At 43.1% G+C, this 26,501-nt stretch overlaps 2 protein-coding genes across 3 annotated transcripts in view; both read left to right on the plus strand.

The window, feature by feature from the left end:
* LOC120403911 (complement receptor type 1-like) overlaps window positions 1–26,501 on the plus strand; it is a 626,098-nt gene that overhangs the window by 126,482 nt on the left and 473,115 nt on the right. The gene's annotated exons all lie outside the window — the stretch shown is intronic.
* LOC120403914 (C4b-binding protein alpha chain-like) lies at window positions 206–23,011 on the plus strand. 2 transcript variants are annotated; one of them, XM_039535869.1, is made up of 11 exons: window positions 206–406; window positions 2,306–2,494; window positions 3,444–3,647; window positions 10,597–10,785; window positions 11,413–11,601; window positions 12,457–12,504; window positions 14,916–14,984; window positions 16,117–16,164; window positions 17,579–17,626; window positions 19,191–19,245; window positions 22,438–23,011. In XM_039535869.1, the coding sequence occupies exons 1-11, from the start codon at window positions 217–219 to the stop codon at window positions 22,457–22,459; spliced, it is 1,251 nt and encodes a 416-aa protein (XP_039391803.1). In that variant the 5' UTR covers window positions 206–216; the 3' UTR covers window positions 22,460–23,011. The 2 variants fall into 2 exon arrangements, with proteins under 2 accessions (XP_039391803.1, XP_039391804.1); XM_039535870.1 differs by having other exon boundaries at window positions 19,194–19,245.

A 26,501-nucleotide genomic window follows, 5' to 3' on the forward strand; every position in this document is an offset into this window, starting at 1 on the left:
CTGGGGACAATGCTGCATTTCCCTTCCCCTGAGAAACCTTAGCTGTACGGTGCTCAGTGTTACGGTACTAACTGCAGCTGTATCCGGCTCTACTCCTTGCCACGAGTACAACACTACAGGGGGGGCTGGGCAGCATGTGCACCCTCTGCCCATCCCCTTTCTGGGCCCCTGCAACAGCAGCGCACAGACTCCCACTTCCCCTTGCCTCATGTGCCTATGGGTGGCCATGCCTGGGGTCTGTGTTGCACAGTGTGCAGGGTGAGGAGCGGCTGCAGCCCTGCCTGGACTGCGCTGTCACCACCATTCTCTGGGAACTCATCTGGCACCATGATGTCACTTCCCTCTGGCTGGACCCTGCGGCTCCTGGGGACCCTGGTACTCATGCTGCTGCCTGGGGGAGCTCTCAGTGAGTAGGAGAATGAGCCTCTCCCTTCAATCCCATCCCCACCTTCTCCCCTCTCCTGGCTTTCCCCTACGCTCACATCCCTTGACGCTCCCTTTGCTTCCCTCTGGCAAGCTCCTGGGCGCTTGTGGGCGCTGAAGATCCCATGCCGTTCTTACCGCTCTGATCTTGTTTTCCTGGCCAAATTCCAGCTCTGCCTTGCTATGTTTCTCCTGCAGTTCCAAATGGAGATGGTGCTTTTCTTTCCTTAAGGCTCCATTCCACAAACCTCTTGAGCACGTGCATAACTTTAAGCACACAGGTAGTGTTGACTTCCATGGGGCAACTCCCATGTTTCAAGTTGAGCTCGCACTGTAAATGCTTGGACGCGACAGGTTGAAAAGAGCTGTTTGGCCTGAGCGGTTAGCCAGTACACAGGGTCTTGCAGGCTGTTTCTGTTAGGAGGAGAAATTGATGATGGAGCTCAGTATTTCTCTGATGCAATCCTGTTTATTCACAGAGAAAGGAGACAAGTCCTGATTCCCTGAAACAGTAGGAATCACACCGGAGACGGGGTTTTTTGCTCACAGGATTACTAGGCCAGCCATTCACAAATGTGAACTCTGTGGATGACAGGTCTGTGCCAGGTGTTGTTTGAAGAGGGGGTTCTAACTTCTAACAGTGACCAGCATTTCCCTGGCGCCTGATCAGTGTGATTGTGACTGGAATAAGACCACTGCTAATGTAATTGCTACTGAGCATAACTGACTTGGTGAGAGAATCTCCATGCGGGATCTGCAGTGCGCAGTCTGCCCAGCCTGACTGAGGCTGGGTATGCAAGCTGGCTCAGGAGCAGGAGTGCTTCTGGCTTGCCTGTGGGGATGTGCACTGAACTGACACCTATTGCAGTTGTGCAACCAGTTTCATGTTTTGTTTCTAAAAAGGAAATTGTCACGGCAGCCTGAAGCTCACTGAGCTGAGACAGTCCCACGATGCTGCTGTTAAATGACTTGTCTGTTGGATTCCGGTTTAAACCATTCTATAGTTTGAAATTAACTAGAGGTTTGGACACCTGGTTACGTCTGTAGGCTGAGATCATTGCTCACACCACTGGGCTTCTTTCATTCCTCCATTCTCCACCACGAGATCCCTGTGAGCCACCCTCCCATGCCCCTCTGTTTCCCATGGGCTGGATTGAAAGCCCTGATGGGCTGTAGTTTGCCCTCTCCTCTTTTAAATGGTACTGGGAGAACAGGCAGTGTTGAGATGGCAGGTATTATGCCAGAAAGTGTTAAGGCTGAGATCAACCAGTTCTTTGATCTATTGACAATTACCAGATGCAAGAAGCTCTGTTTGTTCCCCATCCATCTTCCAATTGTCCACATTCCACAAAACCAATAGGCTTCTGACTACTGATGCTTATAACACTCCCAGAAAGTTTGGCATTGATTGGATGTGGTGTTCAGAAGTAATCATCTTGCCAACGTGCAGAAGAGCTCTGTGCAAGCTCTAAGCTTGTATCTCTCACTAGTCAAAGAGATTCCCTCACCCATCTTGGTCCCAGGATATTAGAAAGAAACATGATGACAACTACAACACTGCATGTTACAGACAAACAGAAACACCGTCTGGTTTAGGTTAGGGCTTTGCATTTCCCTTTCTAATTCCAAACGCAGGTAGAATCGTATGACTGCCACCCATATTCCCACTTGGTTTTGTTGTATTTTCCATGCAGTTTCCTTGCAATGACTGAGCTAAATTCTGGGCAATGGGATTGCATGGATCTGAGCGAGGGAGAGTAGAATATGGACCTCTGATTTTCCCCAGCTAGGTCTCTCACATCACATTCTTGTAGAGGCAATTTCACCTCAATAGGTTTTCCTGGCTAAGTATGTCCTTACATTCTTCATATTTTACCCTTAGGTTATTGTGTTGATCCACCTGACATTCCCAATGCTGTTCGGAAGACTAATGTTGGCATATTGATTCCACCCGGGATGGTGATTAGATATGGCTGCCGCCCAGGTTATAAGCTAATCCCTGGAAGAAGGCAAGGGCATGTTACTTGTCTTCAAAATTTGACCTGGTCTTCAGCTCCGAACTTTTGTCAGAGTAAGTGTTTGGCTAAATTATCTTTGTTTTAATTGAGCAAATTTAACACTAATGGGGAGATTGTGCTTATAGTCAGCTTGTGTATGCTTCAAAGTGTAGAGATGGGGGTGAGAGAGAAGGAAGGAGAATCAGGGTCTTCTCTTCCTGCTAACACTGGGGATTATGGTAACCAATTCGAGGTGGAATCCTCACTCCCAAGTAAAAGGTCCAGAGTGACAGAACAGGTCTTTAAATGTCCTAGATCCATCCAGAAGAGAACTCCACCCAAAGACAACAAAAGGGCTGTCTTCCCAGGATCTTCTTGCAAGGCTTGGGGCAAGTGGTGTGCCAGTGGGAGGGGTGTGTTGGGGCGTTTCACAGCACATAGCACTGCAGAGATTCTCAGTAAAGCTGAAGCCAAACCCATAGGCAGCTGGGCACAGGTCCCCAGGGCCGTCTGCGTGGAGCAGTCCAGTACTGGGAAGGTAAAACGGTAGCTTAAAGTTTGCATATACCCCTGGGCTATGAATGCCATGTTGTGCCTCCTTAAAATCTGCCACCTTTACATTTCTATGCTTATAGACAGATCTGTTGCCCCCATCCACCATCTCCTAAAGTAGATAGCAATCAATATAGATCACATCATACCACCTGCCTTCTTATACATGGCATGGTCATAACACAGACTCACAGTAGCACCTGCTGCCTGTGATGAAGGCCAAAAATACTCTGCCAGCTGCACTCAGAACAGCTGCTATAAGAACAGTGAAAATGAAGGCCCTTGACCCACATGCTGTTTCTGCCCAGGAGAGAGAACTTTCTCTAAAACCAAGCCTCTTCAGCAATGTCAAGGAAATGCCCATTTTCTATAGCTTGCAAAGCTTTCAGCTCCACCTGGTAAAATGAATCTGCAGCCCCACAATTGTCTTTGCTGTGATTTAACGCTGTTACTGTTGTTGGTGTTTCTCAGAAGTTCGTTGTCCAGCTCCAGATGTTAACAACGGGACACCGAAACCGATGCCTAGACCTGGAGAGGAGACCTATGCGTTTGAGGACAGAGTTACAATTAAATGTGATTTGGGGTATGATATCAAAGACAGTATCAAAGGAAATGCTCAGATTCACTGCAAACATGATGGCACATGGGATCCTGCTGTACCAGTTTGCGAACCAGGTCAGTATAAATGGTGGAGGATTGTGATTCTTCCAACTCTGCCCTGGTGGCTCCTGTCCCTGATGGGCAATCGTCAGCCCAGCTGTGACTGCTAGGCCAGCCTGAGTATGCCCCAGTCTGCTACAGGCTGGATTCAGTGCATCTCATAGCAGCCTTTGTTACTGGGGGTTGTATGGAGCTCCTGGTACAGATTAAAGATGCTATTCCCCCTATGCTCCTCTTAAGAGAGGACAGTGGTGCAAATGCAAACTGCAGCTCTCTGTCTGAGTAGTGGAGGGGATCAGGTCTCAATGCTCATACCTGAAAAGAGTTTTAGGCATCCAATTATTTTCCAAAGGCCTTGTGAGGATTTTAGTCACTCAGGCATTTTCCAAGCTGTAGGTGTATGTACATGAGGCGCCCTGGGACTAGTTTACCATCGTGCTATAAAATGTGAATTAATTCCATGGGTCACCTCCAATGACTAAAACCATCCACTAAGAACAACTTTATTACTCCTCAGACCTAGTGCTACCCCCTTGTGTCACCCTAACTAACCTCCCCCTTCACTAGTTTGAAAGCGATGGGCAGCGGAGGATGAGGATGGCTCTGTGTATCTACAGAGAAGGTTCAGTTGTGGGGGTGGGGCTGAGGTGTCTGTTGGGGGACTCAGAAGGTTTGGTAGCTTGGAGGAAGATTGGGAAGCTGGGAGAGCTGAAAGAGGTTCAGATCTGGATTTGGAGGTGTAGAAGTGTAACAGGGCCAATTTATGGAGTCAAGGCCTGAGGTTCTAGTCAATGGAAGCTGCAGGCGTTCAGCATCTCTCTGGATCATCACCATCCCTGTTTCAATGCTGTTCACGGAGCATGTGAATGACTGTCTCAGCAGCTGAATGGCCACATAAACACTTAACCATCTTTTCATTATTTTTGTGTGTGCTGTCCTGATGCCATGCACAGCAAGAGATGAACACCGAGATAGCAGGTTGATGGACATACCTGGGGTGTTCTTTCAGGTATTATGGAAAGACTGTTTTTTCCTGTAATGGCATCAGGAAATGTTGGGAATTAGTCACCTCCTTTTCTTTTTTGAGATTTTTATCTACGGTATAAAAAATGTATTTTTCTTTCTTCAATTCTAGTTTGTGCCCAACCCCCAAACATCTTGCATGGCCAGTACAATGACTGGGGCAAGAGAGGTTTTTTTGTTGGCTCTTCGGTAACTTACAAATGTGACAGAGGCTTCTCACTTGTTGGAAAAGCCTCCATTCAGTGTATCGCTGGTGCTGAGGTCACTCCAACCTGGAGTGAGCCTACCCCTCAGTGTGAAGGTAACTCATTCTGCATTACCCAAAAATGACTCATACTGGGAAAGGGTAGGAATGATTTGGTGCAATGTGTCCCCATAACCCATCCATCCCATTGCTGACCACTCCTTTCCAGTGCCTTAAATGTTCCCAGCAACCTACTCCCAGAGACGCACGCTGCCAGTTTCCTCTCTCACCCAGCACCCATATATGTGATCTGCTGTTTGACCCACATCCAAGCTAATGCTAGTCCTCCTTTCACACCGATTTCTTGACCACCTGCGTCTGTCCCTTGTTCTGGCTACTGGTTCCCAGTACAGCTGTCCTGGCAGCATCCTTAAGCCTAAAATCCTCCCTGTCTGCAATAGCAGTACATTTGCAGGAACAACCTGAATCCAAAAAGTTGAAATGACCCCAGTGGCTTGACTTAGCAGCAGGAAGCTGCAGGGAGGAGCGGGCAGCATGGAAGGTGTTCATGTATTGAATGCTGCATTGTCCCATCTCCAGTATTCCCATAATCCCCCCAGGAGACCTGCCAGTAGTCAAATTTCATCACAAATCCAGTGCAATAAGAAATGATCTGTTGCGACTGCCTGTGGAAATAAGAACTTTCCTTAAAAAACAAAGGTCAAGATTAAGAAAATCTGATGTTCTTTTGTGGCCATGTGTTTTCACAACGTTCAGATTGCTTGGAAGATAGATCCAGCAGTCCTCTACGTGCCTTGGCTTTCATTGTTCCCTGTCTTAGACTGAGCACCAACCTCTTTGCTGTATTCCCTCAGTGGTTGAAAATGGAAGGATGACAACAAAAAAATTTGTATTTACATATAGTGTCACTCTTGAGTTTTCTCTTGTAATAAAAACTACCTAGTCAATGGCAGCAAAGAAAGCCAGTGCCTAGGTGACAGTAGATGAAATTTTCCTGTATCAGTTTGTGAGTGGGATGTATATAATGATGGGCTATGCTCTAACCACTTCTCTGACACACACGCTCAGATCCTGAATAATTACAACGTATGGAGAGGTGATGCGGTGCCAGCACGTGGCTGGGCAATGGAGACCTCCGAGTTCTAATCCTGGTTCTGCCATTGTCTTCCTCTCAGGCTTTGGGCAAGTCTCTTTGCTGCTCTGCCTCAGTTTCTCTGTTTGTTAAATAGTTTCCTTCCTTATTTGCCTTGCAGAGGTGTGGGGAGGATTAATCAGCACTTTAAAAAGATGTGCACTAAGTAATAAAAGGATCTGGAAAGCCTTGTTTGGTGTTTTGCAGAGACTCAGTGTCCAGTCCCACATATTCAACATGGAAGCCTGAAATCTCCACTTCCACTTAACTATACACACAGAACCAATGTCACATTTCAGTGTGATCCTGGTTACACCCTTAGGGGCGCTGATAGGATTCATTGCCAAGCTGATGGCAAGTGGTATCCGCAGCTACCCGCTTGTGACCCAGGTAAGTGTGTGACAGAGTAGGGTGATGCTTTGTGGGGTGTCTATATTGGGGCAGTTTTCTATAGCCTAGAAAACTCATTCTGTTGCATGTGGTATGATTGAGTGAATGTGATATGAATAGTGTGTATTAGATTATCAGTCTGTCTTTTCCCCTCAGCTTCCTTTCTTCCATTTTATGTTTATCTAGGCTGCAGCCTTTTTCTGTTGAAGTTCCTTTCTCACTTTCTTTTGGGAATCAAATGAGCACCAGAGAGTTCAGACCTCAGGGGAAAGCAATTGGTGAGAAAAGACAGGGGGTAATTGCCCGGGTTTAATACTGAAAGACCAGGTGAGGCTTGCTGCGGAGAGCAGAGTCTGAGGCCAGTCAACACCAGATAATTTGAATGCTGGGGCAGTTAATCTTCATCTGCAGCACTAAACTGGGAAGACTGCAGAGTGGAAAAGCTGGATTTTGATTTCTGGGTTTTTGTTCATGGAATGTTTTGGTGCCTGTCCTTTCCCAGTTCCGGGGAGGACAAAAAAACCCACCTTTTATGCAAGAGAGCAAGTAAGCGCCTGTGACTTTCATTTACAAATGACACACCACCTGAGGTATCCCTGTGACAGTATAGAAGATGGATATTCCTTATTCTCATATGTGGTAACAAGACAGGCCTCCTGAAGTGCCCTTCCTGACTAGAAGTGGCCCTGCAGGCAGCCCACCTCAGTTTCCCCTTGTTAATGTTCTTGCAGCAATTCTTTTTCAGTCTGATAATACCCCTGCTGAGGGCTAATGCTTCAGAATATCTGCCCCACCCATCCAAAGTCATAACAGAGCACATCTCTAATGTCAAAAACAGGCTCTTCTTTAGTGTCCCTCTTGAGACAGAGTGCCAGGTTCCTACATTTCTCCGCAGTATCCCTTACCTGAACTCAAAACCCAAGTCAAGTAGAGTAAGCAGTGTCCACCTACCCTGGCCTGCACAAAAATGCAAAGTAACTTGGCCACTCACCTTGTGCTCATATTCCTAATCCCCTTCTGGGTTTTTCCTCAGATCGCTGTTCCTACTTTGAAACACTGACCTGCAAGATGGTTTCCTTGGATCTTCTTTCTTGGCTGGAAGAGGTCAATAGACAAACTTCCCTCCACTGCTCTCTTAGCCTTGAGCTTTTCCCAGTTCTCTTCCTCAATGTAGTGTCAGGAAACCCCATGGTGTTTATGCTGCCTCCCTTCTTTCAGGAGATTTCCCATTCTGTATCAGTGCTGTATTTTCCCCTTTTATTCTAGCTTGTGAGCCACCTGCACGCATCGCTAATGGACGGGACAAGCGCGGCAGGAAAAATGTTTTCCTTGTTGGCTCACGTGTGAGCTACTCCTGTGACCCTGGTTGGTCACTTGTTGGAGTATCCTCCATTCGATGTACAGCTGGTGATGGGGGAACTCTGCGCTGGGATGCACCAGTACCTGAGTGCAAAGGTGATTCATTTCTTCATTGCACTAGAATGACTGAGATTAGAAAAGGGTGGAGGGCACATTGGAATGACCTGGAGGCTATTTAACATCTTAGCCCTTAAATACTGAAAAGATGTAGAGTCATGGGCCAACTCACTGCATATTCCCCCTTTTCAGCAGACCAAACACTCCCAGCTGGGATGCCCACTGCCAGTGTGTTCTCTGCCCTGGTACTCGTACACATGATCTGCCTTGACCTATGCCGTAACTTGTGCTTGATCCTCCCATTCTAAGCTTCTTGAATTCCTCCCTCAGACACACCCCTCACCTGAACTATCTCTTAGTTTGTGGTTCCCAATCCAGCTGTCCTGATGTTGGCACTTTTAATGTAGAATCCACTCCGTGTGTGTGGTGTCAGTATGTTTGTGCGGACAATCTGAGTCCAAGTTGGAAAGACCCCTGTGGCTTGATTTAGCAGCAAGAAGCTGGTGGAGGCAGCTAGCAGCATCTTAATGCACTGGCCACTCCATTGCCCCCTCTGCAGTATTCCCATAATCCCCAGGGACACCTGCCAGTAGTCCCAGTGTCTCTGTGACTTGAGTGCAGGGAGAAATTATTTGCACATCTGCCCCTGGAAATAGAACTTTCTTGGAATGCACAGTTGAGAAAATCTGCTGCTGTTCTATAGCCATGGCCATGTGTTCTCAAACCGTGGCTAGTGGGAGCTGCGAGCGGCCAAACATGCGGACGCGGCAGATAAACAAACTGGCCTGGCCCACCAAGGGCTTTCCCTGAACAAGCGGCGTCCCAAGTTTGGGGTACTCTGGCATAGAAAATGGATCAACGGTTGTATAAATGTTGTGGCTTTGAATGTCTTAGCCTTAATGCTAAATTTTAGATGTTTATTTCTCCTCATGAGTTTGCTGCCACAGGCCTATGGTTTGAAATGGAATAGTGACCCTCCCAATGAACAAGTCTCCCCCATGGAAAGTGTCTCTACTTTGACTTTGGAAGAAAATTTACCCAACCCACAAAGAAGCCCTGTTGGTGTGGAGTAAGGGTGTCCATGGGATGAGTTAGTGTGGAGTTAGCTATTGCCCTTTTAAAATTCACAGCCTTGCTATTTCACCCTAATTTTCCCATGAATTTCCCATGCAGACAAACCCTTTGTCTGAACAAAAACATCTTAAACCCTTTGTTTGTTGGTGTTCCTCAGAGATTCCTCATTGTCCAAACCTGGTGATTGAAAATGGAGAACAGATCTCTATAAGTGAACCTGAATATACAACTGGAAACTGTGTTGTTTCAATCTGGCTACATCCTCAAAGATAGCGAGTCAATTGAATGCCAGGCAAATGGGATGTAGAATCATAGAACATTAGGATTGGAAGAGACCACAGGAGGTCATCTAGTCCAATCCCCTGCTCAAAGCAGGACCAATTCCCACCTAAATCATCCCAGCCAGGCCTTTGTCAACCCTGACCTTAAAAACCTCTAAGGATGGAGATTCCAACACCTCCCCAGGTAACCCATTCCAGTGCTTCACCAGCTTCCTACTGAAATAGTGTTTCCTAATATACAACATAGATATCCTCCATTGCAATTTGAGACCATTACTTCTTGTTCTGTCATCAGCCAAGCTCCATCCTCTTTGGAACCCCCATTCAGGTAGTTGAAGGCTGCTGTCAAATTCCCCCTCACTTTTTTCTTCTGCAGACTAAATAACCCCAGTTCCCTCAGCCTCTCCTTGTAAGTCATGTGCTCCAGCCCCCTAATCATTTTCATTGCCCTCCACTGGACTCTTTCCAGTTTGTCCACATCCCTTCTGTAGGTGGGGACCAAACTGGACTCAGTACTCCAAGTGTGGCCTCACCAGTGCTAACTAGAAGGGAATAATCACATCCTTCAGTCTGCTGGCAATGCTCCTACTAATACAGCCCAATATGACATTGGCCTGCTAGAACAAGCACTGACCCCTTCTTTCACCCTAAACCGTCATCGTCCTCACCAGTTCAAGAGGGATGGACATATGGGGAAAGGATGGCTAACTATACTAGGAGGGTGGTGTGGTGGGAAAGTTCAGTAGCTAGTGGGGATGGGTGAGGGGGACTCCAGAAGAGTTTCATTACTTGGAGGACGCTTGGCATGTTCGTTCAGGGGGTTCTGGCAGAACTCAGTGGCTGTAGAGGGGGTTCAGATTTTGGTTGTGCATATGTAGCAGGGCTAGTTTAATGACTCAGCCATGCAGGAGGACTCTACTGTTGAAGTTGGTAGGAGCTGCAGGCCTTCAGTACTTCTCAGTGTCTGGTTGAAATTCTCCGTAATTCAGTGCAGTTATTCAGTGTCATGAGCATGTGAAAAACAATCCGTGCATCCGACGATGCGGGTATTCGCCCACGAAAACTCATGCTCCAATACGTCTGTTAGTCTATAAGGTGCCACAGGACACTTTGCTGCTTTTACAGATCCAGACTAACACGGCTACCGCTCTGATACTTAACAATCCATGGGGTCCCTACAGGTCAAAGAGACATTTTAAGAGTGTTCTGCATGTTGTTGATTTTATCTTCGCTCTCCCAATGCCACGGGTATGATGCTAACTCCCAGCCAGAGACTAAAAGAAAGAGCTGGCAGATTGTCAGAGATATTAGAGACTAGTGCCTCTCCAAGCACCTTTTTTTGGAAATGTAGTGTCAGGAAACCCCACAGTATTTATGCTGCCTCCCTTCTTTTAGGAGATTTCCCGTTCTGTATCAGTGCTGTATTTTCCCTTTTTATTCTAGCTTGTGAGCCACCTGCACGCATCTCTAATGGACGGGACGACCGCGGCTGGAAAAATGATTTCCTTGTTGGCTCAAGTGTGAGCTACTCCTGTAACCGTGGTTGGTCACTTGTTGGGGTATCCTCCATTCAATGTACAGCTGGTGATGGGGGAACTCCGCGCTGGGATGCACCTGCCCCTGAGTGCAAAGGTGATTCATTTCTTCATCGCACTAGAATGACTGACTGAGATTAGAAAAGGGTGGAGGGCACATTGCAATGACCTGGGGGCTCTTTAACATCTTAGCCCTTAAATACTGAAAATATGTAGAACCATGGGCCAACTCACTGCAGACTCAGTGGCTACAGAAGGGGTTCAGATCCAGAATTTGGTGGTGCATGTGTAGCAGGGCCAGTTTAATGATTCAGGGAGCCATGCAGAAGGACCCTACTGTTGAAGGTGATGGGAGCTGCGGGCCTTCAGTATTTCTCAGGGTCTGGCTGCAATTCTTAGTAATTCAGGGCAGTTATTCAGTTTTTTGAGCAACGATCCCTGGGGTCTCTACAGGTCAAAGAGACGTTTTAAGAGTGTTTTGCATGTTGCTGTTTTTATCTTTGCTCTCCCAGTGCCATGGATATAATGCTAATTCACAGCCAGAAACTAACAAAGTGCTGGCAGATAGTCAAGGTATTAGGGATTGATGCCTCTCCAAGCACCTTTTTTTTTTTTTTTTTTTTTAAATGTAGTGTCAGGAAACCCCACGGTATTTATGCTGCCTCCCTTCTTTTAGGAGATTTCCCATTCTGTGTCAATGCTGTATTTTCCCCTTTTATTCTAGCTTGTGAGCCACCTGCACGCATCTCTAATGGACGGGACGACCGTGGCTGGGAAAAAGCTTTCCCTGTTGGCTCACGTGTGAGCTATTCCTGTAACCATGATTGGTCACTTGTTGGAGTATCCTCCATTCTATGTATAGCTGGTGATGGGGGAACTCCACGCTGGAATGCATCTGCCCCTGAGTGCAAAGGTGATTCATTTCTTCATCACACTAGAATGACTGACTGAGATTAGAAAAGGGTGGAGGGCACATTGGAATGACCTGGAGGCTATTTAACATCTTAGCCCTTAAATACTGAAAAGATATAGAGCCATGGGCCAACTCACTGCAGATTCCTCCTTTGCAGCAGACCAAACGCTCTCAGCTGGGATGCCCACTGCTGCGTTCTCTCTGCCCTGGCACTTGTACGCATGATCTGCCCTGACCTATGCTGTAACTTGTGCTTGATCCTCCCATTCCAAGCTTCTTGAATTCCTCCCTCAGACACAGCCCTCACCTGAACCATCTCAGGTAGTTGAAAGCTGATATCAAATCCCCCCTCACTTTTCTGCAGACTAAATATCTCCAGTTCCCTCAGCCTCTCTTCGTAAGTCATGAACCCTAGCCTCCTGATCATTTTAGTTGCCCTCTACTGAATTCTCTCCAATTTGTCCACATCCCTTTTGTAGTGGGGGGACCAAAACTGGACGCAGTACACCAGGTGTGGCCTCACCAGTGCCGAATAGAGGGAAATCATCACTTCCCTCGATCTGCAGGCAATGCTCCTACTAATGCAGCCCAATATGCCATTGGTCTTTTTGGCAACAAGGGCACACCACTGACTCATATCCAGCTTCTTGTCCACTGTAATCCCCAGGTCCTTTTCTGCAGAACTGCTGCTTAGGCAGTCAGTCCCCAGCCTGTAGCAGTGCATGGGATTCTTCCTTCCTAAGTGCAGGACTGTGCACTTGTCCTTGTGACATTCCTTTGGCTTTTTGGTATTTAAAATAGTCAGTTGTGTGGAGAGCACCTCAAGTATTTTAAAAAACTTTCTTTTCTGTACAGGTTCTGTGTTGAACACAACTGACAACTCTGCTGAGCCTCAAGGTGAAGGTGAGGTGCCGAGGGGAGAGAAACACTTGAGCTGTTAGACTGTGTAGCGCAATGTGTGTGGTGAGCAGGGAAGCCTGGCTGTAGGGAGCTTCAGAACTGGAGCTAGCCACATACTTTCAGTTGTTTTTCAAATCTATCACACTAAGGAACCTCTGAATGTTGCTGCTCCATGTGGCTGCATTGTGTGCATGAGATTGAAATCACATGGAATTCCTGCCAAAAATAAGTATATTAAATAAAAATTCCCTTCTAGTCAGAAACTTAGAGACAGTAACTATAAATTTGTTTCTAAATCAGCTAGATTTCTTTCTGGGTGGTGTGTTGTTTTTTGTTTGTTTTTTTTTTCCCCCTCCATTAGCCAGTTTCCTGCCTGGTTTTTAAAATGTTTTTCATTGAGCTTTATTTATACAACAACAACAACAAAAGAACCCAAATTGTGTGTTCTGCCAACACTGAAACCATCAGTAAACCTGAATCCTACACCTACAGTTATGATGAACAAAATGGGTACAAGTGACTATGTACACTCCATTTATCATACTAACATTCTTAACATTCAAGACTATAAATTTGTCAGTGATGTATTTCCTAAGGGCAAATAGGTTCAGTAATTCCAGGAGCCATTGAAAGGCCACTTCAGAGCACTCTTTGCTACTATTGTAAACTTTCATACAGTTTCCCTAAAAATTTTAGTCTGAGCATTGCTTTTATATGAGTCTGATTTCTAAATGCAAAACTCATTGATGTCAGTGATTGCAGTTCTGTTCAATCTGTGGCAAGGAATTACCCTTTTCATAGAATCCTAGAATATTAGGGTTGGAAGAGACCTCAGGAGGTCATCTAGTCCAATCCCCTGCTCAAAGCAGGACCAACACCAACTAAATCATGCCAGCCAGGGCTTTGTCAAGCCAGGCCTTAAATACCTCTAAGGAAGGAGATTCCAACACATCCCTAGGGAACCCATTCTAGTGCTTCACCACCCTCCTAGTGAAATAGTGTTTCCTAATATCCAAGACCTCCCCCACTGCATCTTGAGCCCACTGCTGCTTGTTCTGTCATCTGCCACCACTGAGAACAGTCTAGCTCCATCCTCTTTGGAAACCCCCCATTCAGGTAGTTAAAGGCTGCTATCAAATCCCCCCTCACTCTTCTCTTCTGCAGACTAAATAACCCCAGTTCCCTCAGCCTCTCCTCGTAAGTCATGTGCTCCAGCCCCCTAATCATTTTTGTTGCCCTCTGCTGGACTCTCATTTAATGTTTAACCAGCAGCTATAGAAGTTACTAAATGGCCTTACTCTAGTAAGGACAGCTAAAGTCTGTCTCTTGAAACAATCTATTTGGATAATTTGAAATGATGATTCCAATGCTTTTTACATCTAAGAATAAGTCTACAGTGCAATACAAAATCCATGGCTGGCCCGTGCCGGCTGACTTGGGATCCCAGGGATCGGGCTAAGGGATTGTTTAATCTAAGGTACTACAGCATAGACCTCTGTCAAGTTGAAGAACTAATTATAATAGGTGACAGCAGGAGTAAATTGTTATATGGACCAACCACTAGAGGAAGATGCACAACACACTAAGACAATGGATTATATATGCACTAATAGCCTCATTGTACACACTGTGTAGCCAAGTATTTAGATTTGGCAAATTCTTTCGCTTAGGCTAAGTGGATGAGACTTGGGTCTGCCTTGTTAGAGATCTGGGTTCTCTTCCTAGCTTGTGTAACTTTCATTCAGGGAGGATGGGTTGCTGTGTGTTAACTTGAGTTTCGAAGGGCACAGGATCGTTAACACCAGCCAGTAGAAATAATCAAAGCTGAACTCATCATCTCCTGGTTCCCAACACGGTTCTCGTTCTCCTAGGCCAAAGGATATTTTGATGTGAGGGATGGAGATGCACAGTTCTCAGTTGCACATGGCAATACCTCGCAGAGAATGCTCAGTGACAAGAGCATGTTTGGGGGTTTTAGAAGTCACTCTATGAAGTTCTGATGAGTAAAACTGAAGGGAAATGACAGATTTTGGCAGTTTGTAACTCATGGTGGTAGCAAGAGGCACCACACTGAGCCTTTCACATCCCTGCTGCAAACCACAGAACTGTTAGAGCTCTTTTTTTTTTTATAAAAGAGAGAGAGAGAACTTTTGTAAAGGGAAGTGGTAGGCAGCTCAATGTAGCGGTTGCTATGGGCTTCCCCTAGAATATATGAATGGGATCCCAGCAGCAGGCTGCAGGATAGCCCAACTGGGCTCTCGCTGTGACAACATGTAAGTGGGATAAGTGTGTCTTGTCTCTAAAGATGCAGATTCCTAAACATTAGTTTGAGAAGCTCCTGACTCTGAGTGGCCAGCTGGTGATGGGAGACTGATGTAATGTTCATAGCTGCTTTTTCCTCTTTTTTGCCTTAGACATAATTACCCAGGACAAACCCACAACTGTCCCTCCCAAAGGAGCAGAAGTAGCTGGTACTTCCTCAGGTAAATTGGAAGAACTTTGATTTGCTAAAAGTCTAGAATTTTGGGTTCAAATTTCCACTTGAATAAAAATGAAAAGTACAATGTGAAAGTCATTTTTAATTTCTATAATTCTGCTATTCATAGATACAAATATAATGATGCTCACTTAGCACTTGCCTTAAAACTTGACAGAGAGCTGCTTATTCATGTGCACACTCCATGCTCTCCTGGTTTTCCTACCCCTCTCATTGCTCCTGCACCATTTATTTTGGTTATCAAAGCCTTTTGGTGGGTCCTTCTCCCCCTTCCACTTTCCAAAGGATTCCCACGGAGCTCTGACCTTGGCCCATCCCCCTGATTCCTCTCAAAAGGAGAGTGACATGGCCAATACCGTGGATAAGGAATATTATTGTCTGGGCTGATTGATGGCACCTCTAATGAGAGGGATGGGGGCAGGGACCTTCTTTTTGTTGTGTAGTTCTACAGCGCTTAGCACAGTGGGGCCCTGAGTCATGACTTGAATCCTCACGTGCTATTGCGACACAACTAATAACAATATTGGCTGCAGTAGGAGGTGGCATGTGAAAATCTTCTATCGCTCTATGGCATCCAAGCTCGTATCATTTCAGTGGCACAAACTCTTTCCTAGGTGTAGATTTTCCTGGGACAAAGACAGTTAGTCTCTAACTATATGGTTATCCCAAGGATGAGAATTGAGGAATAGATACTTTACAGCTGAGAGAATTAGCTCTTCTAATGACAATGTGGTAATGCACCTAATGCGTGTGGCTCTTCTGCTTTGTGCAGACATGATGGTATACACAACAGAGAGAAATATTAAAGAAAATCAAGTGGGTAAAACACTGGGAGGGGGTTGACATTAGCAGTTATCCAGCCTGACAGTGCTTTCACTGGCATGCTTGGGGGCTTTTCTTCAAATGTCTTGGGTAGAGAATATGAGCAGTTGTGGATTTGAGTCTTTACAATTCAATATGTGTTGTCCTGTGCTTGGCGAGATAAATTTCACTCCAATCTGTTTGTGTGTGTTGATGTCTTTACATGCCTGGAATCTCTGCCAGCTTTTTGGTATTTAAAATAGTCAGTTGTGTGGAGAGCACCTCAAGTATTTTATAAAACTTTCTTTTCTGTACAGGTTCTGCGATGAACATAGCTGGCAACTTTGCTGAGCCTGATGGAGAAGGTGAGGTACTGAGGGGAGAGAGAAAACACTTGAGCTATTAGACTGGGTAGTGGCGTGCGCCTGGCGAGCAGGGCTGTAGGGAGCTTCAGAACTGGGCTGGCTGGATACTTTCAATTGTTTTTCAAGTCTATTACACTAAGGAGCCCCTGAATGTTGCTGCTCCATGTGGCTGCATTATGTGCATGAGATTGGAATCACCTGAATTCCTGCCAAAAGCAAACTAAAAAGCCCTCGCTTCTAATCAGTACTTTAGGGGGATCACAATTACAAATTTGTTTTTAACTCAACTGGATTTCTTTTTATGTGCGGATGGTGTTTTTCTACCTCCTTTTCCCCCAGCAAACAGTTTCCTGCCTGGTTTTTTAAATGTTTTTCATTGGGCTTTATTTAAACCACAAAAACAACAACAAAACTTTAATGACCAAACTGCATATTTCTGCCAACACTATGAAACCTACAGTAATGATGAGCAATATGGGCATAAATGAATATGTACACTCCATTTTTCATATTAAAATTATTAACATTAAAGGCTATAGATTTATTTTTTGAGGGTAAATAGGCTTCAAAATTTCCAGGAGCCATTGAAAAGCCACTTGACAGTATCAATGAAGGTCAGGAGTGCTATTTTAATCTTTCGTACGTTTCCTTTAAAATGTTAATCTGAGCATTCCTTTAACAGGAGTCTGGATTTCTAAATGCAAAACTCATTGACATCAGTGATTGTAGTTCTATGCAGTCTGTGTCAAGGAATTTATTATACATTCAGTATCTTCCACAGCCAGTGGTTAGACGATAAGAGATCTTATTCTAGTAAGAACAGCAAAAGTTTGTCCATTGAAACCATCTGTTTGGGTAATTAAAAATACAGATTACAGCACTCTTTATATCTGTGATAACATAACACCAAACTATGATGATATGCTAGGGCAAAAATTGTGGTACCTGGTCTAGACAACTTGAGTATAATGATTCTGGCCTTTTCTTATCATTTTGGCAAATGTACAACAGGCCAGTGCAGGCTTGGTAAATGAGAGCCTAGAAGCATGTGCAAGAGAATCCTTAACATCCAGCACTTCATATTGTAGAAAACCTTTAAACACAGATTGTGTCCTCCATTTACACAGTGGTTTTCCTGTTGGTATTACAAGGTACAAATGTGTGCAATCCTTTGAAAAGCTGCCTTTCTTCATTATGAGGTTCTGTAGGAGTGAGATCATGGTTTCCAACAGCTAATGATTATCCATTTGAGAATATGGTGTTTACATGACTACCTTAATTGTTCATTAATATCTGACATAATCTAGGATACTAAGTGTAGCTTCATATGCATGGATTGTGGATAAATTCCTGTAGGTTATTGACATGAATTTGGTTTCATATTTTAGCTCACATTTTTTGTTTCTCTCTTTAGGGCGTGTCATAGTCCTTGCAATAGGCATTGTCACCGGTATTGGTATCGGTAAGTAACTTAAAACTGAAAAAATCAGTCAGTGCACTAGAGCTATGACGGTTTTAAGATCTGGAGTCAAAGCTATTTTAATATTGCCCTTTTTCAATCTCAATGTTTTCCCCCTACTTAATTACTAAAGACCCTGGGATTTAGGGTTCTTGAACTTCTCTGCCATTTCTAACATGCTGTGGTGCCATGTAAAAGCACTGCCATTCTCTGGAGAGAAGCCTGTATTCATACTCCTAGCTATTTTCTCTGTCTGTAGGCATATTCACAATATTTGCCTGAGCTAGGCAGTCTGCTGTGAGTCTATCTGAAATGTGTCTGCATGATACTGGGGAACAAAAGGGGAGGGAAAAATCTCATTTTCCTCTTTATACTCAGGGATATCAAGAAAAGGTTCACTTGTGTAGCTCTGTTTTGAGTGAGAATATTTTGTCTACCAAAAATGGAAAGGGCAAAAGCTAGAAAGGGAAGTTGTAAAAAGATCCAAGAAATCGCTTTGTACGTTAGATTTGATAGTGTCATATTATACAGGAAATTATAAGGCTGTTACTGAAGTTCTCGGCATCCAGAGTTAGTCAGCCTGCAGTGGTCTCCACATAACAGATCTTGAGTTTTTGGTCATCATGCTCGTCTATTCAGAACACATTTCCCCCTTCTCTCCCAGAATTCTCACAGACGCTGTAGCTTAACTTTGGGGAGCAGACCGTTCCCTATGTAGGCACCTGTTCATCAAAGCACTTCAGCACATGCCGAAGTCCCGTGGATGTCAATACGCGTTCAGTACAAGCAGAGTTCTAGCAGTTGCCTGATCAATGGAGGCAGTGATCTCCCTCTGAGAATATGCCAACGCAAACCATTCTGTAATCTACATCCCTGTCACATGGCTCTAAAGATGCAGCTGACCCAGTGTGTGCCGATCGGGGAAACTGTGCTCAGATCTCAATAGCAGAATTGAAACATGGTTTTAGTTGGCTCAGTGTGACCCCAAAGTAGACAGATTAATAGAAGTTTTCATTTTAAGGTTCAAGACAGAGAGAGAATCTGATGAATTTGGTAGCTTCTTTTTCTAATTTTTATTTATCAGTTTAAAATACTATATCAATTGGGGAAGAAATCAAGCAAGCCATACTAGATATTGACCATAATACATTCTGTGACTCTTTGGTGGCGAACTTAAACACCTTGCAGGAGACTGAAGGGAAGAAGTTGAATTTAAGCTTGAACATCTTGGATGTGAAGTAGATTGAATATGGAGCATTACTCTGGATGAGCTAGGAATCTAGACAAACCTTAAGCTGTGCACAGAAGCATTAAAGACTTGATAAATTAAGAGATCCAACATCAGAACCTCTTTCTCGATTAGGGTAGAGAGTTCTTGTGATGTTTGATCTGGTGTATGAGAGGGGCTTATTTATCATCATAAGGGAAAAAATTGTGTCCTATGATACAGATAATCTGTCAGTGATGATGAGAGCAAGTTCCAGAACTGCTGAGATTCAGAGTTGTCTTTTAGCAAAATGTTATGTTTTATTTAACTTGATTACTAAATTGCTCTTTTTTAAAAAAGTAGTTCTTGGTGTAGTTCCTGCAATTATAGCATCGGCAATTTTGAAGAAAAATAGGTAAGAGCCCCAGAAACAAATATTTCCTTTTTGAGATTTACTCTGACTGTTTAGATGACTGAGACTTTTCTTGCATGTTGCTGATGTCAGAAAAAATAACATGTATGTTACTGTGAAAATTGCAATAACTTGTGGCACTAAAGGCATGGCATTTAGTTGTTAAATGAAGACGTTGTCTAGAATTACTTCTCTATTTTTGCTCGTGATAAATTTTAGAGAAGTTTTATAAATCAACTTAAATGAACTGCTTTCTCCACTAACACTGTTATTTAACCTAATGCTTGTTGGATACTCCCAGGAAAATCTATTCTGTATTAAAGAACACTAGTATTAAAAGGGCTGCTTGTGTTTGTCCTGAATGTTTGTTAATAGATAACTATGTTTGTCTATTGCATTTGCTGAAAAATAAGCGTTTTGTGTTTATACAGAAATCAGTAATGTATTGTGAGGAAAAACAGTCTATTGAATAGTAAGAGTTTAGAATAGAACTATGTCAATTGCTTTATACACTTACAGCTTAATTTCACTTGCTAACCAAAATAATAACACTACTTTGCAATACAATAAGGAAGTTTAACCCATGCTTCACATTGACTTGTGGGGGAACGGATTAGTTACCATGCAGATTTTTTTTGCATTGTGTCAGAAATGCATGATCTGCTTCAGGGCACCAAACTATTATCTAGCTACTGCAACCAGCTACCTGCAGTTTCCCATACTTGATATTTCCAAAGCATGCAAAAAGCACCTACTATAATACCACTGTTGAGTTGTACAAAAGTATACATAGATTGGGGGAGGGAAACAAGAGGAAAATTTGACTCCTGAGGTTGTCATATTACATCTGATGTATCATAGCTCATTGTCCCTTCTCTTAGAATTTCAAAGTAACAAATGGTGTAGCTTATAATTGTCTTTTTCTTGAAATGTATCTGTACTATTACATCAATAACCTCCTGCAGCAGTGAATTCAAATAAAAATAATTTAAAATAATTGGAGAGATACCAATTGCCTAGAACTGAAAGGGACCTTGAAAGGTCATTGAGTCCAGCCCCCTGCCTTCACTAGCAGGACCAATTTTTGCCCCAGATCCCTAAATGGCCCCCTCAAGGATTGAACTCTCAACCCTGGGTTTAAACAGGCCAATGCTCAAACCACTGAGCTATCCCTCCCTCCACAAATTCACAAGTTCCCTACACATTATGCATGTTTCTCGCTACTTGGTATATTCAGCAACTGTATAAAAGAATTCCTGAAAACAGAAACCTTAAAAAAATCCTTATTTTTAATACAGCAGCACAGAATTTTGGAAAATCAGCCCACAAACACTTTACAAAAACAAGGTTGTGGAGTTGTACAACTCCTTCACCCTCAGCAACACCTTATCCCTCTGGTCTAAAGAGAACAACATAAAGACGAGAAGTTGTTTTCATATTATATGATGTCCCCCCAAAATGTGTCATTGTTGGTTGCTTCCTCTGAGTATCAATTAAAACCACAATACTTGATTTGATACCAAACAAGGTGAAGTCCAAAGCTTTCCCTTGACATTAGCAGGTTTCTCTCACACACCACACAATCCAAGTGAATGTTTTAATTTCTTGAAAGTGTGGGACATACATTTTTGGTGTATTTTGGAGGAAGTTTTACAAAGAAAAACATTGTTTTATAATATCTTGCTCTTGTTCCTGTTAAAATTTCCAAGTAGTAAGGGTTCCACCACTTCCCTGGTAGAGAATACCACAGCTTAATGCATGTTGCCATCAAAATATCTTCCTAATAGCCTAAATTTAATCTTAGTTCCTTTATAAATTCTAGTTTTATAAAAGCTCTCCTTTTAGAAACTATTAATTTTTTTCTGGCTTTTATTTCTGCAAACATATTTCATTCAATTAGCGTTCTCTCCTTTCTTGCCGTTCAGTTCTTATATTAAAAATCTAGATACCTGAAGCTCAATTTCCAAGAAAATAAGAACTACCAGTGGGTGAAACAAAATCTAAACTGGGTCTTGAAAGGCATATTTTGTTATAGAAAAATATCTTCTTCCACCTAAAATATATAGATGGTGTCTTCTGATTCTATGTTATTTGAGAGAACAGAGTAGAATTATACCATATTAAATTCAAATTGAGAATATAATCTATAGGTTCTTATTTCTTTTAACCTTTTCTTTCTTGACATGAACTGAAATGTTGCATGTGACATCATTGTTGGGTTAACCACTAATATACTAGATTTCTTCTATGTTTTTCTGCAAACACAACAGACTCAAACATTGTGTTCTTTCTAAACGAAGTTGATTTGAAAACTGATATCTAACATGTCATCTCTATTTTATTACTTCCATATGTCCATTTTAAGATTGAAGAAGCAAATCATATTGTGTTGTTTGGGTGAAAAATAAATGCATAAAACCATAAAGATTATAAGCAAATTTAAGATTTTTATCCCGTATGGGGACATGTACTAGTAGTTCATCAAATGAATTATACAGCTAGGTAAACTAGTCAAATTCCTCCCCTGAAGAGCTTTGCTCTCTTCAGTATATATCGCAAAGAGGTTCAGAAGTTGATTTTATGAGGACTTTAGTACTTTACACAGTATTTGCACTAGCCATTGTTAAATAAGATTGATATTTAGTATGACTAGTCACTGAAACTAATATCCCTCTTTAAAAATGTAGTTTACATAAATCTATTTAGATGTCCACTCCTGATACAGTGAGGAACTTCCAAAGGAATTCCTCAGCTCAGCTTTATTTTATAGTGAGAAGGGGGGCATGGAGCACCCAGGAATATTTTGGCTCTTTTATGTAAATAACGTTTTTCATTATTTGTCCTTGCAGTTACTAACTCTGCTTACTAGTTAGCCCTAACCCCTGTTGTATCCATAGTGCATGTTTTCTCCTACTTCCCTATCATTAGGGAAATATTACGAATTCTGCTTTAAAATGAAATCAGTTGAAAATATATTTCTGTTGTACGCTATTGTTACACATCAGATAACTTTTTTTCATTTAAAAAGTTATCTAACATCTACCGACTTTTTAATACAAAACTAATATTTGTTCCTGAAGGTACTGTAAAGTACAACATCTGAAAAGTTTAAAGCATCATAGACTGAAGTCTAAAGCTGTAGAAGACTAAAATATATAACTATTTTGATTTTAACTATCTTTTTTTTTTCTTCAGGATCAAGGTCGATGCTAGCTAATGGCTTACAAATTAACAGACATAATATTGGAAGAAAAGAATGGAAAAGTTAGGAAATAAGCTTCATACATTTGCACTGAATTTTGGTAGTGAAAATAGACCTCTCTCAGGCACTTTCACTACAACTTTTCTCCTTTGAACTGGACTTGCAATTGGAATCCACTGCATTTGAAAAAAGCAAAAAGTAAAAGGGAAGTGGATCATCCCTTTTGTCTTTAAAAACTGGTTTCTGAAGCAAGCAAAGGCAGTTGGCAGCATCAAAATTACTTGCTGTTCTGTACACGCAGCTGGCTCCTTATTCCACCTCTCCATAGTGCTAAATGTTTCACCTGTTAAAGAACATGTTGGCCATCTGAGTGTGGCATAGTTTGGATTGCGGGTTTTAGCTGCAGGTGGCAAGAGAGCCTGTTTAGATGCCTGCTTACAGGCTTCCATCATGATGTGCGTAATATTAGTCTTTAAACCCAAATGTAAAGGTCTAAATGGAATGTTGTGGATTCTTGATGTGACCTTTCTTCAGATTTAGTCTTCAGCTACAGATGTTGAAGTGAGACTCTCTTCAGATAAATCCACCTTTTGTTCCCAGCTCTATAACTTTGGTTTCTTTTTACAAATTTGATATATAGTGTTTCCCCTAAGAGAAAAGAGTGAAGTGTGTGAATTTACGTGGGGTTCCAGAGATGTTCAGAATACTCGTCACTGAGTTTTTAATAAAATGTACTGAAAATAAGGTATCCTGTTTCTTTCCCTACAATCAACTAGCACTTTATAAGAAGTAAGCAATGAGATCAAAAGTGTACTCTATAGCAAGTTCTCCGGTGGTTTAGTGACTAAATTTAATTTTATGTTTTAGTCATCAAAAAATGTCTTTGGAGGTCTGAAAACAAGTTTTTTAAATTCAGGAAATGGCACTCTCTGCTGGTAAGATGGCAGTGAGTGCAATCCAACACATTATTATAATTTATTTTATCTTTTAAAACATGTTGTTTATATTCTTTTTTACAATCACAACTATGTTGAGTTTGTTTAGCAATATGCATAAATCTTTCCACAGGTGGTGAAACTGTAACCGAAGGAATTTGTGGGATTTATGTCATCTTTTTAACATATTTTTCTTAAATAAAAGGAATACTGAATGAAGACTCTAGTGTTCTGTGTTTTTTCCATACTTATTACTATAAACTGATTATTTACAGGTGATGTTGAAATCTAGCCCTCTGTCCTGATCCAGTCACTGGCTGCTAGCAGAACAGAAGAAAGTTTGATCTTTTCCTCTTGCAAAGAAGCATCTCTTTTCTAGGGTACAGGGATTTTCCCTGACAAATGTAAAAGGGATGTAATTTTGTTGAATAATTCCTCTTTGTCCGGGGTCCCACAGGATCTCTGTCAGGAGGAGATCCCACTGCAGCTGAGCAAGCGATGCTCTGGCATCACCTGCAACCACAACTTCCCCCTGGACCCTGCCTCCTGTTACAGTGACTGTTCATACTGTGAGAAGCAGCCGGAAGTGGTGCTGTGGTGCATTCCTTCTGACTAAAATCCTTGATGTTCATCACAGGGTCACAGTCTAACAGGGACAAGAGCCTCTTGCTGGGGATGCATCTCCTGCTCTGGAGCAATATGGGAGGGAAGGGAGGGAATATGCATGCTTCCCATCCCAGTTCCCTGAGTCCACACTATTCCCTGCCTCCACCCCCCGGGTGTTTCCAACTCTGCTTTTGGCTCTACCGCACATTGCGTTATTGATTAGTACTGCAGTAGCGCTGAAGAGCTCCATTTGTGTACCAGGACTCCATTGTGCGAGGTGCAGCACAAACACAGAGCAACAACCAGTCTGTTGTAGCTATGTCAATACCCACTGTCCAGTCAGTCTAGGTCAAAGGTTTTCAGCCTGTGATCTGCAGACCCTGTGGATCCACAGACTGTCTAGGATTTCCAAAGGGGGGCGCATCTCCATTCAAAATTATTTAGGGGTCTGCACATGAGAAAAAAGTTTCACTGATCTAGGTCATTGTGTTGCTGTATTTTCCGTTAGTGTATTTGGTGTATGCTTGTTTCACTGCACTCCACGTCCCACTTTAAAGCTGGATTTGGTTCAAATGGCTCCTTAGGGACTGCACACCTGAGAAGCAGCTGCTTGTTTTAAATGGTGGTAGATGTTTCTTTAAGGCTAGATCCTGCAAGTGAGCTGAGCACCCTTCACAACAAGGAGTGGACAGTGCTTAGTACCTTGTGGGATGAGATTCTGGTTGCAAAAGGATTTTCCTGTTCAGCTTGGGTTATTGTGAAATTATACTGTTCTAGAATTCACCACCACCCTTCACTTAAGAAAGCTGAGAAGCAGGTAAGCACATCTTACTGCTGAAAACAAAGAAGGTATGCATCAGGAATGTTGATGTTCTGGTCCGAGGACTTTATTACATACTGTTTTGTCTATGGATGTGTATGAGAAACACAGCAGAAAGGGAGAGACAGAGCAGAAAACAAGACAGCCTGTACAAGCAGCATCAGCTGGTAACACAACACTGAGAAAAGCCTAGAAAATGGAGGTTTTGGGGGTATTCTGCTAGCTGAAATAGGTTTGGTTCTGCGAGAAAGAAAAGATGCACACTGTTTGCTTCCTCCTGGGTTGAAGGAAACAGGACTTTGTAATTTCTTTGTAAATAAACAAGAATGCACCAAAGATACCAGACTTCCATCATCAATTTCTCCTCCCATTTGGAACAACCTACAGGACCCCAAATTTTGGCTAACTGCTCAGGTCAAACAAGATAATAGTATTGACTCAAAACCAAGGTCACTAAAGCTTTACAGTAGAAAAGAGACACAGCAGTACTACTCCCAATCATTTTGTATTTGGACATGTTCACACTAGTCACTCTATTTCTTAAATACCTCTGGCATGTTTTCCTATAAACTAGTTCAAATTTTGTATGTCTATAACATGAATGGAGTATTTCCTGGGGCCTCAGTAAGGGCGGCTGTAGGCTGTTTACTCACTAGATGTTTCCTTTATGGATCAAGTTTCAGTTTAGTTGTTATCAAGGAAATTATGTGATATCTCAAAGGGGAGCCTTAACTTTTGTAATCGGAGTTCAGTGTTCCTGAATGACGCCAGGTTACCAGCCCTGCAGACCAAAGTTTCCTATCCCAAACTATGGGGGAGTTTGGTTCAATCTGCCTCCTCTTTGCTGCGAAGGGACTGAAGCAGAGTTCTACATCTCAAGTGAATGTGCTCAGTGCTGGACTTTGAGGTAGTCTCAGGTGGGCCTCCCTTAGTGTGTCCTGTTGAAGTTGTTCCACTTTAATTAACTATTGATCAGGCCCAAGCACAAGTCAAGAGCTCGCCGTAGCACAGTAGCTAGGTTAAGCACCCTAGAGACCCTGGTTCAAGTCTTCTGTGGGCTGGATTAAAACAGTGGGCAACCCACTCTTTTTCCTGTTGAAGCTGTTACTCTTTAACTAGTGATTGAGTCTGTGTCCAAGAGTCTAAAACAAGGAGTCCCCTCTAGCCTAGGAGCTAGGGTAAGTACTTTGAACAGTGGAGACCCTGGTTCAATTCTTCCTTAGATCAGCTTAAAAACAGCCTTAGCCTTTCCTGTTGAAACTGAGCCCCCCACACCCGATTAACTATTGATTAGGCCCCAGCAAGTATGTCAAACTTGTGAGTTCTATCCCCCTCTGTGCCTGCTGAGCTGAAGGGTTTTGGAAAAGTATTTGCCACTTCTGGGCACTTTTATTAAAAATGCAACTCTCTTTTGCCCCCTGCAGCCAGCTACCTGCCCAGGCAGTGGAAGATCCCAGTTCCAATCCCCCCTCTGCGAAGGGATTGGAACAGGGCTTTCCCCTCCCCACCACCCCTGCAGAGGTGAGAGACCCCTGTCTCAGACCCCTCCTTTTCCCAGGAAAACAAGGGCTCCTACAAAGCAGAAGGGACTTAAACAGGAATCTGCTACCTCTCAGGGTCACCTGGGAACTGGGATTTCCCCAATCCAGGGCTGGTACAACCATTTAGGCCACCTAGGCTGTGGCCTAGGGTGCTA

This window comes from Mauremys reevesii, linkage group 4, assembly GCF_016161935.1.
Source record: "Mauremys reevesii isolate NIE-2019 linkage group 4, ASM1616193v1, whole genome shotgun sequence".
In the NCBI taxonomy this organism is placed as follows: domain Eukaryota; kingdom Metazoa; phylum Chordata; order Testudines; family Geoemydidae; genus Mauremys; species Mauremys reevesii.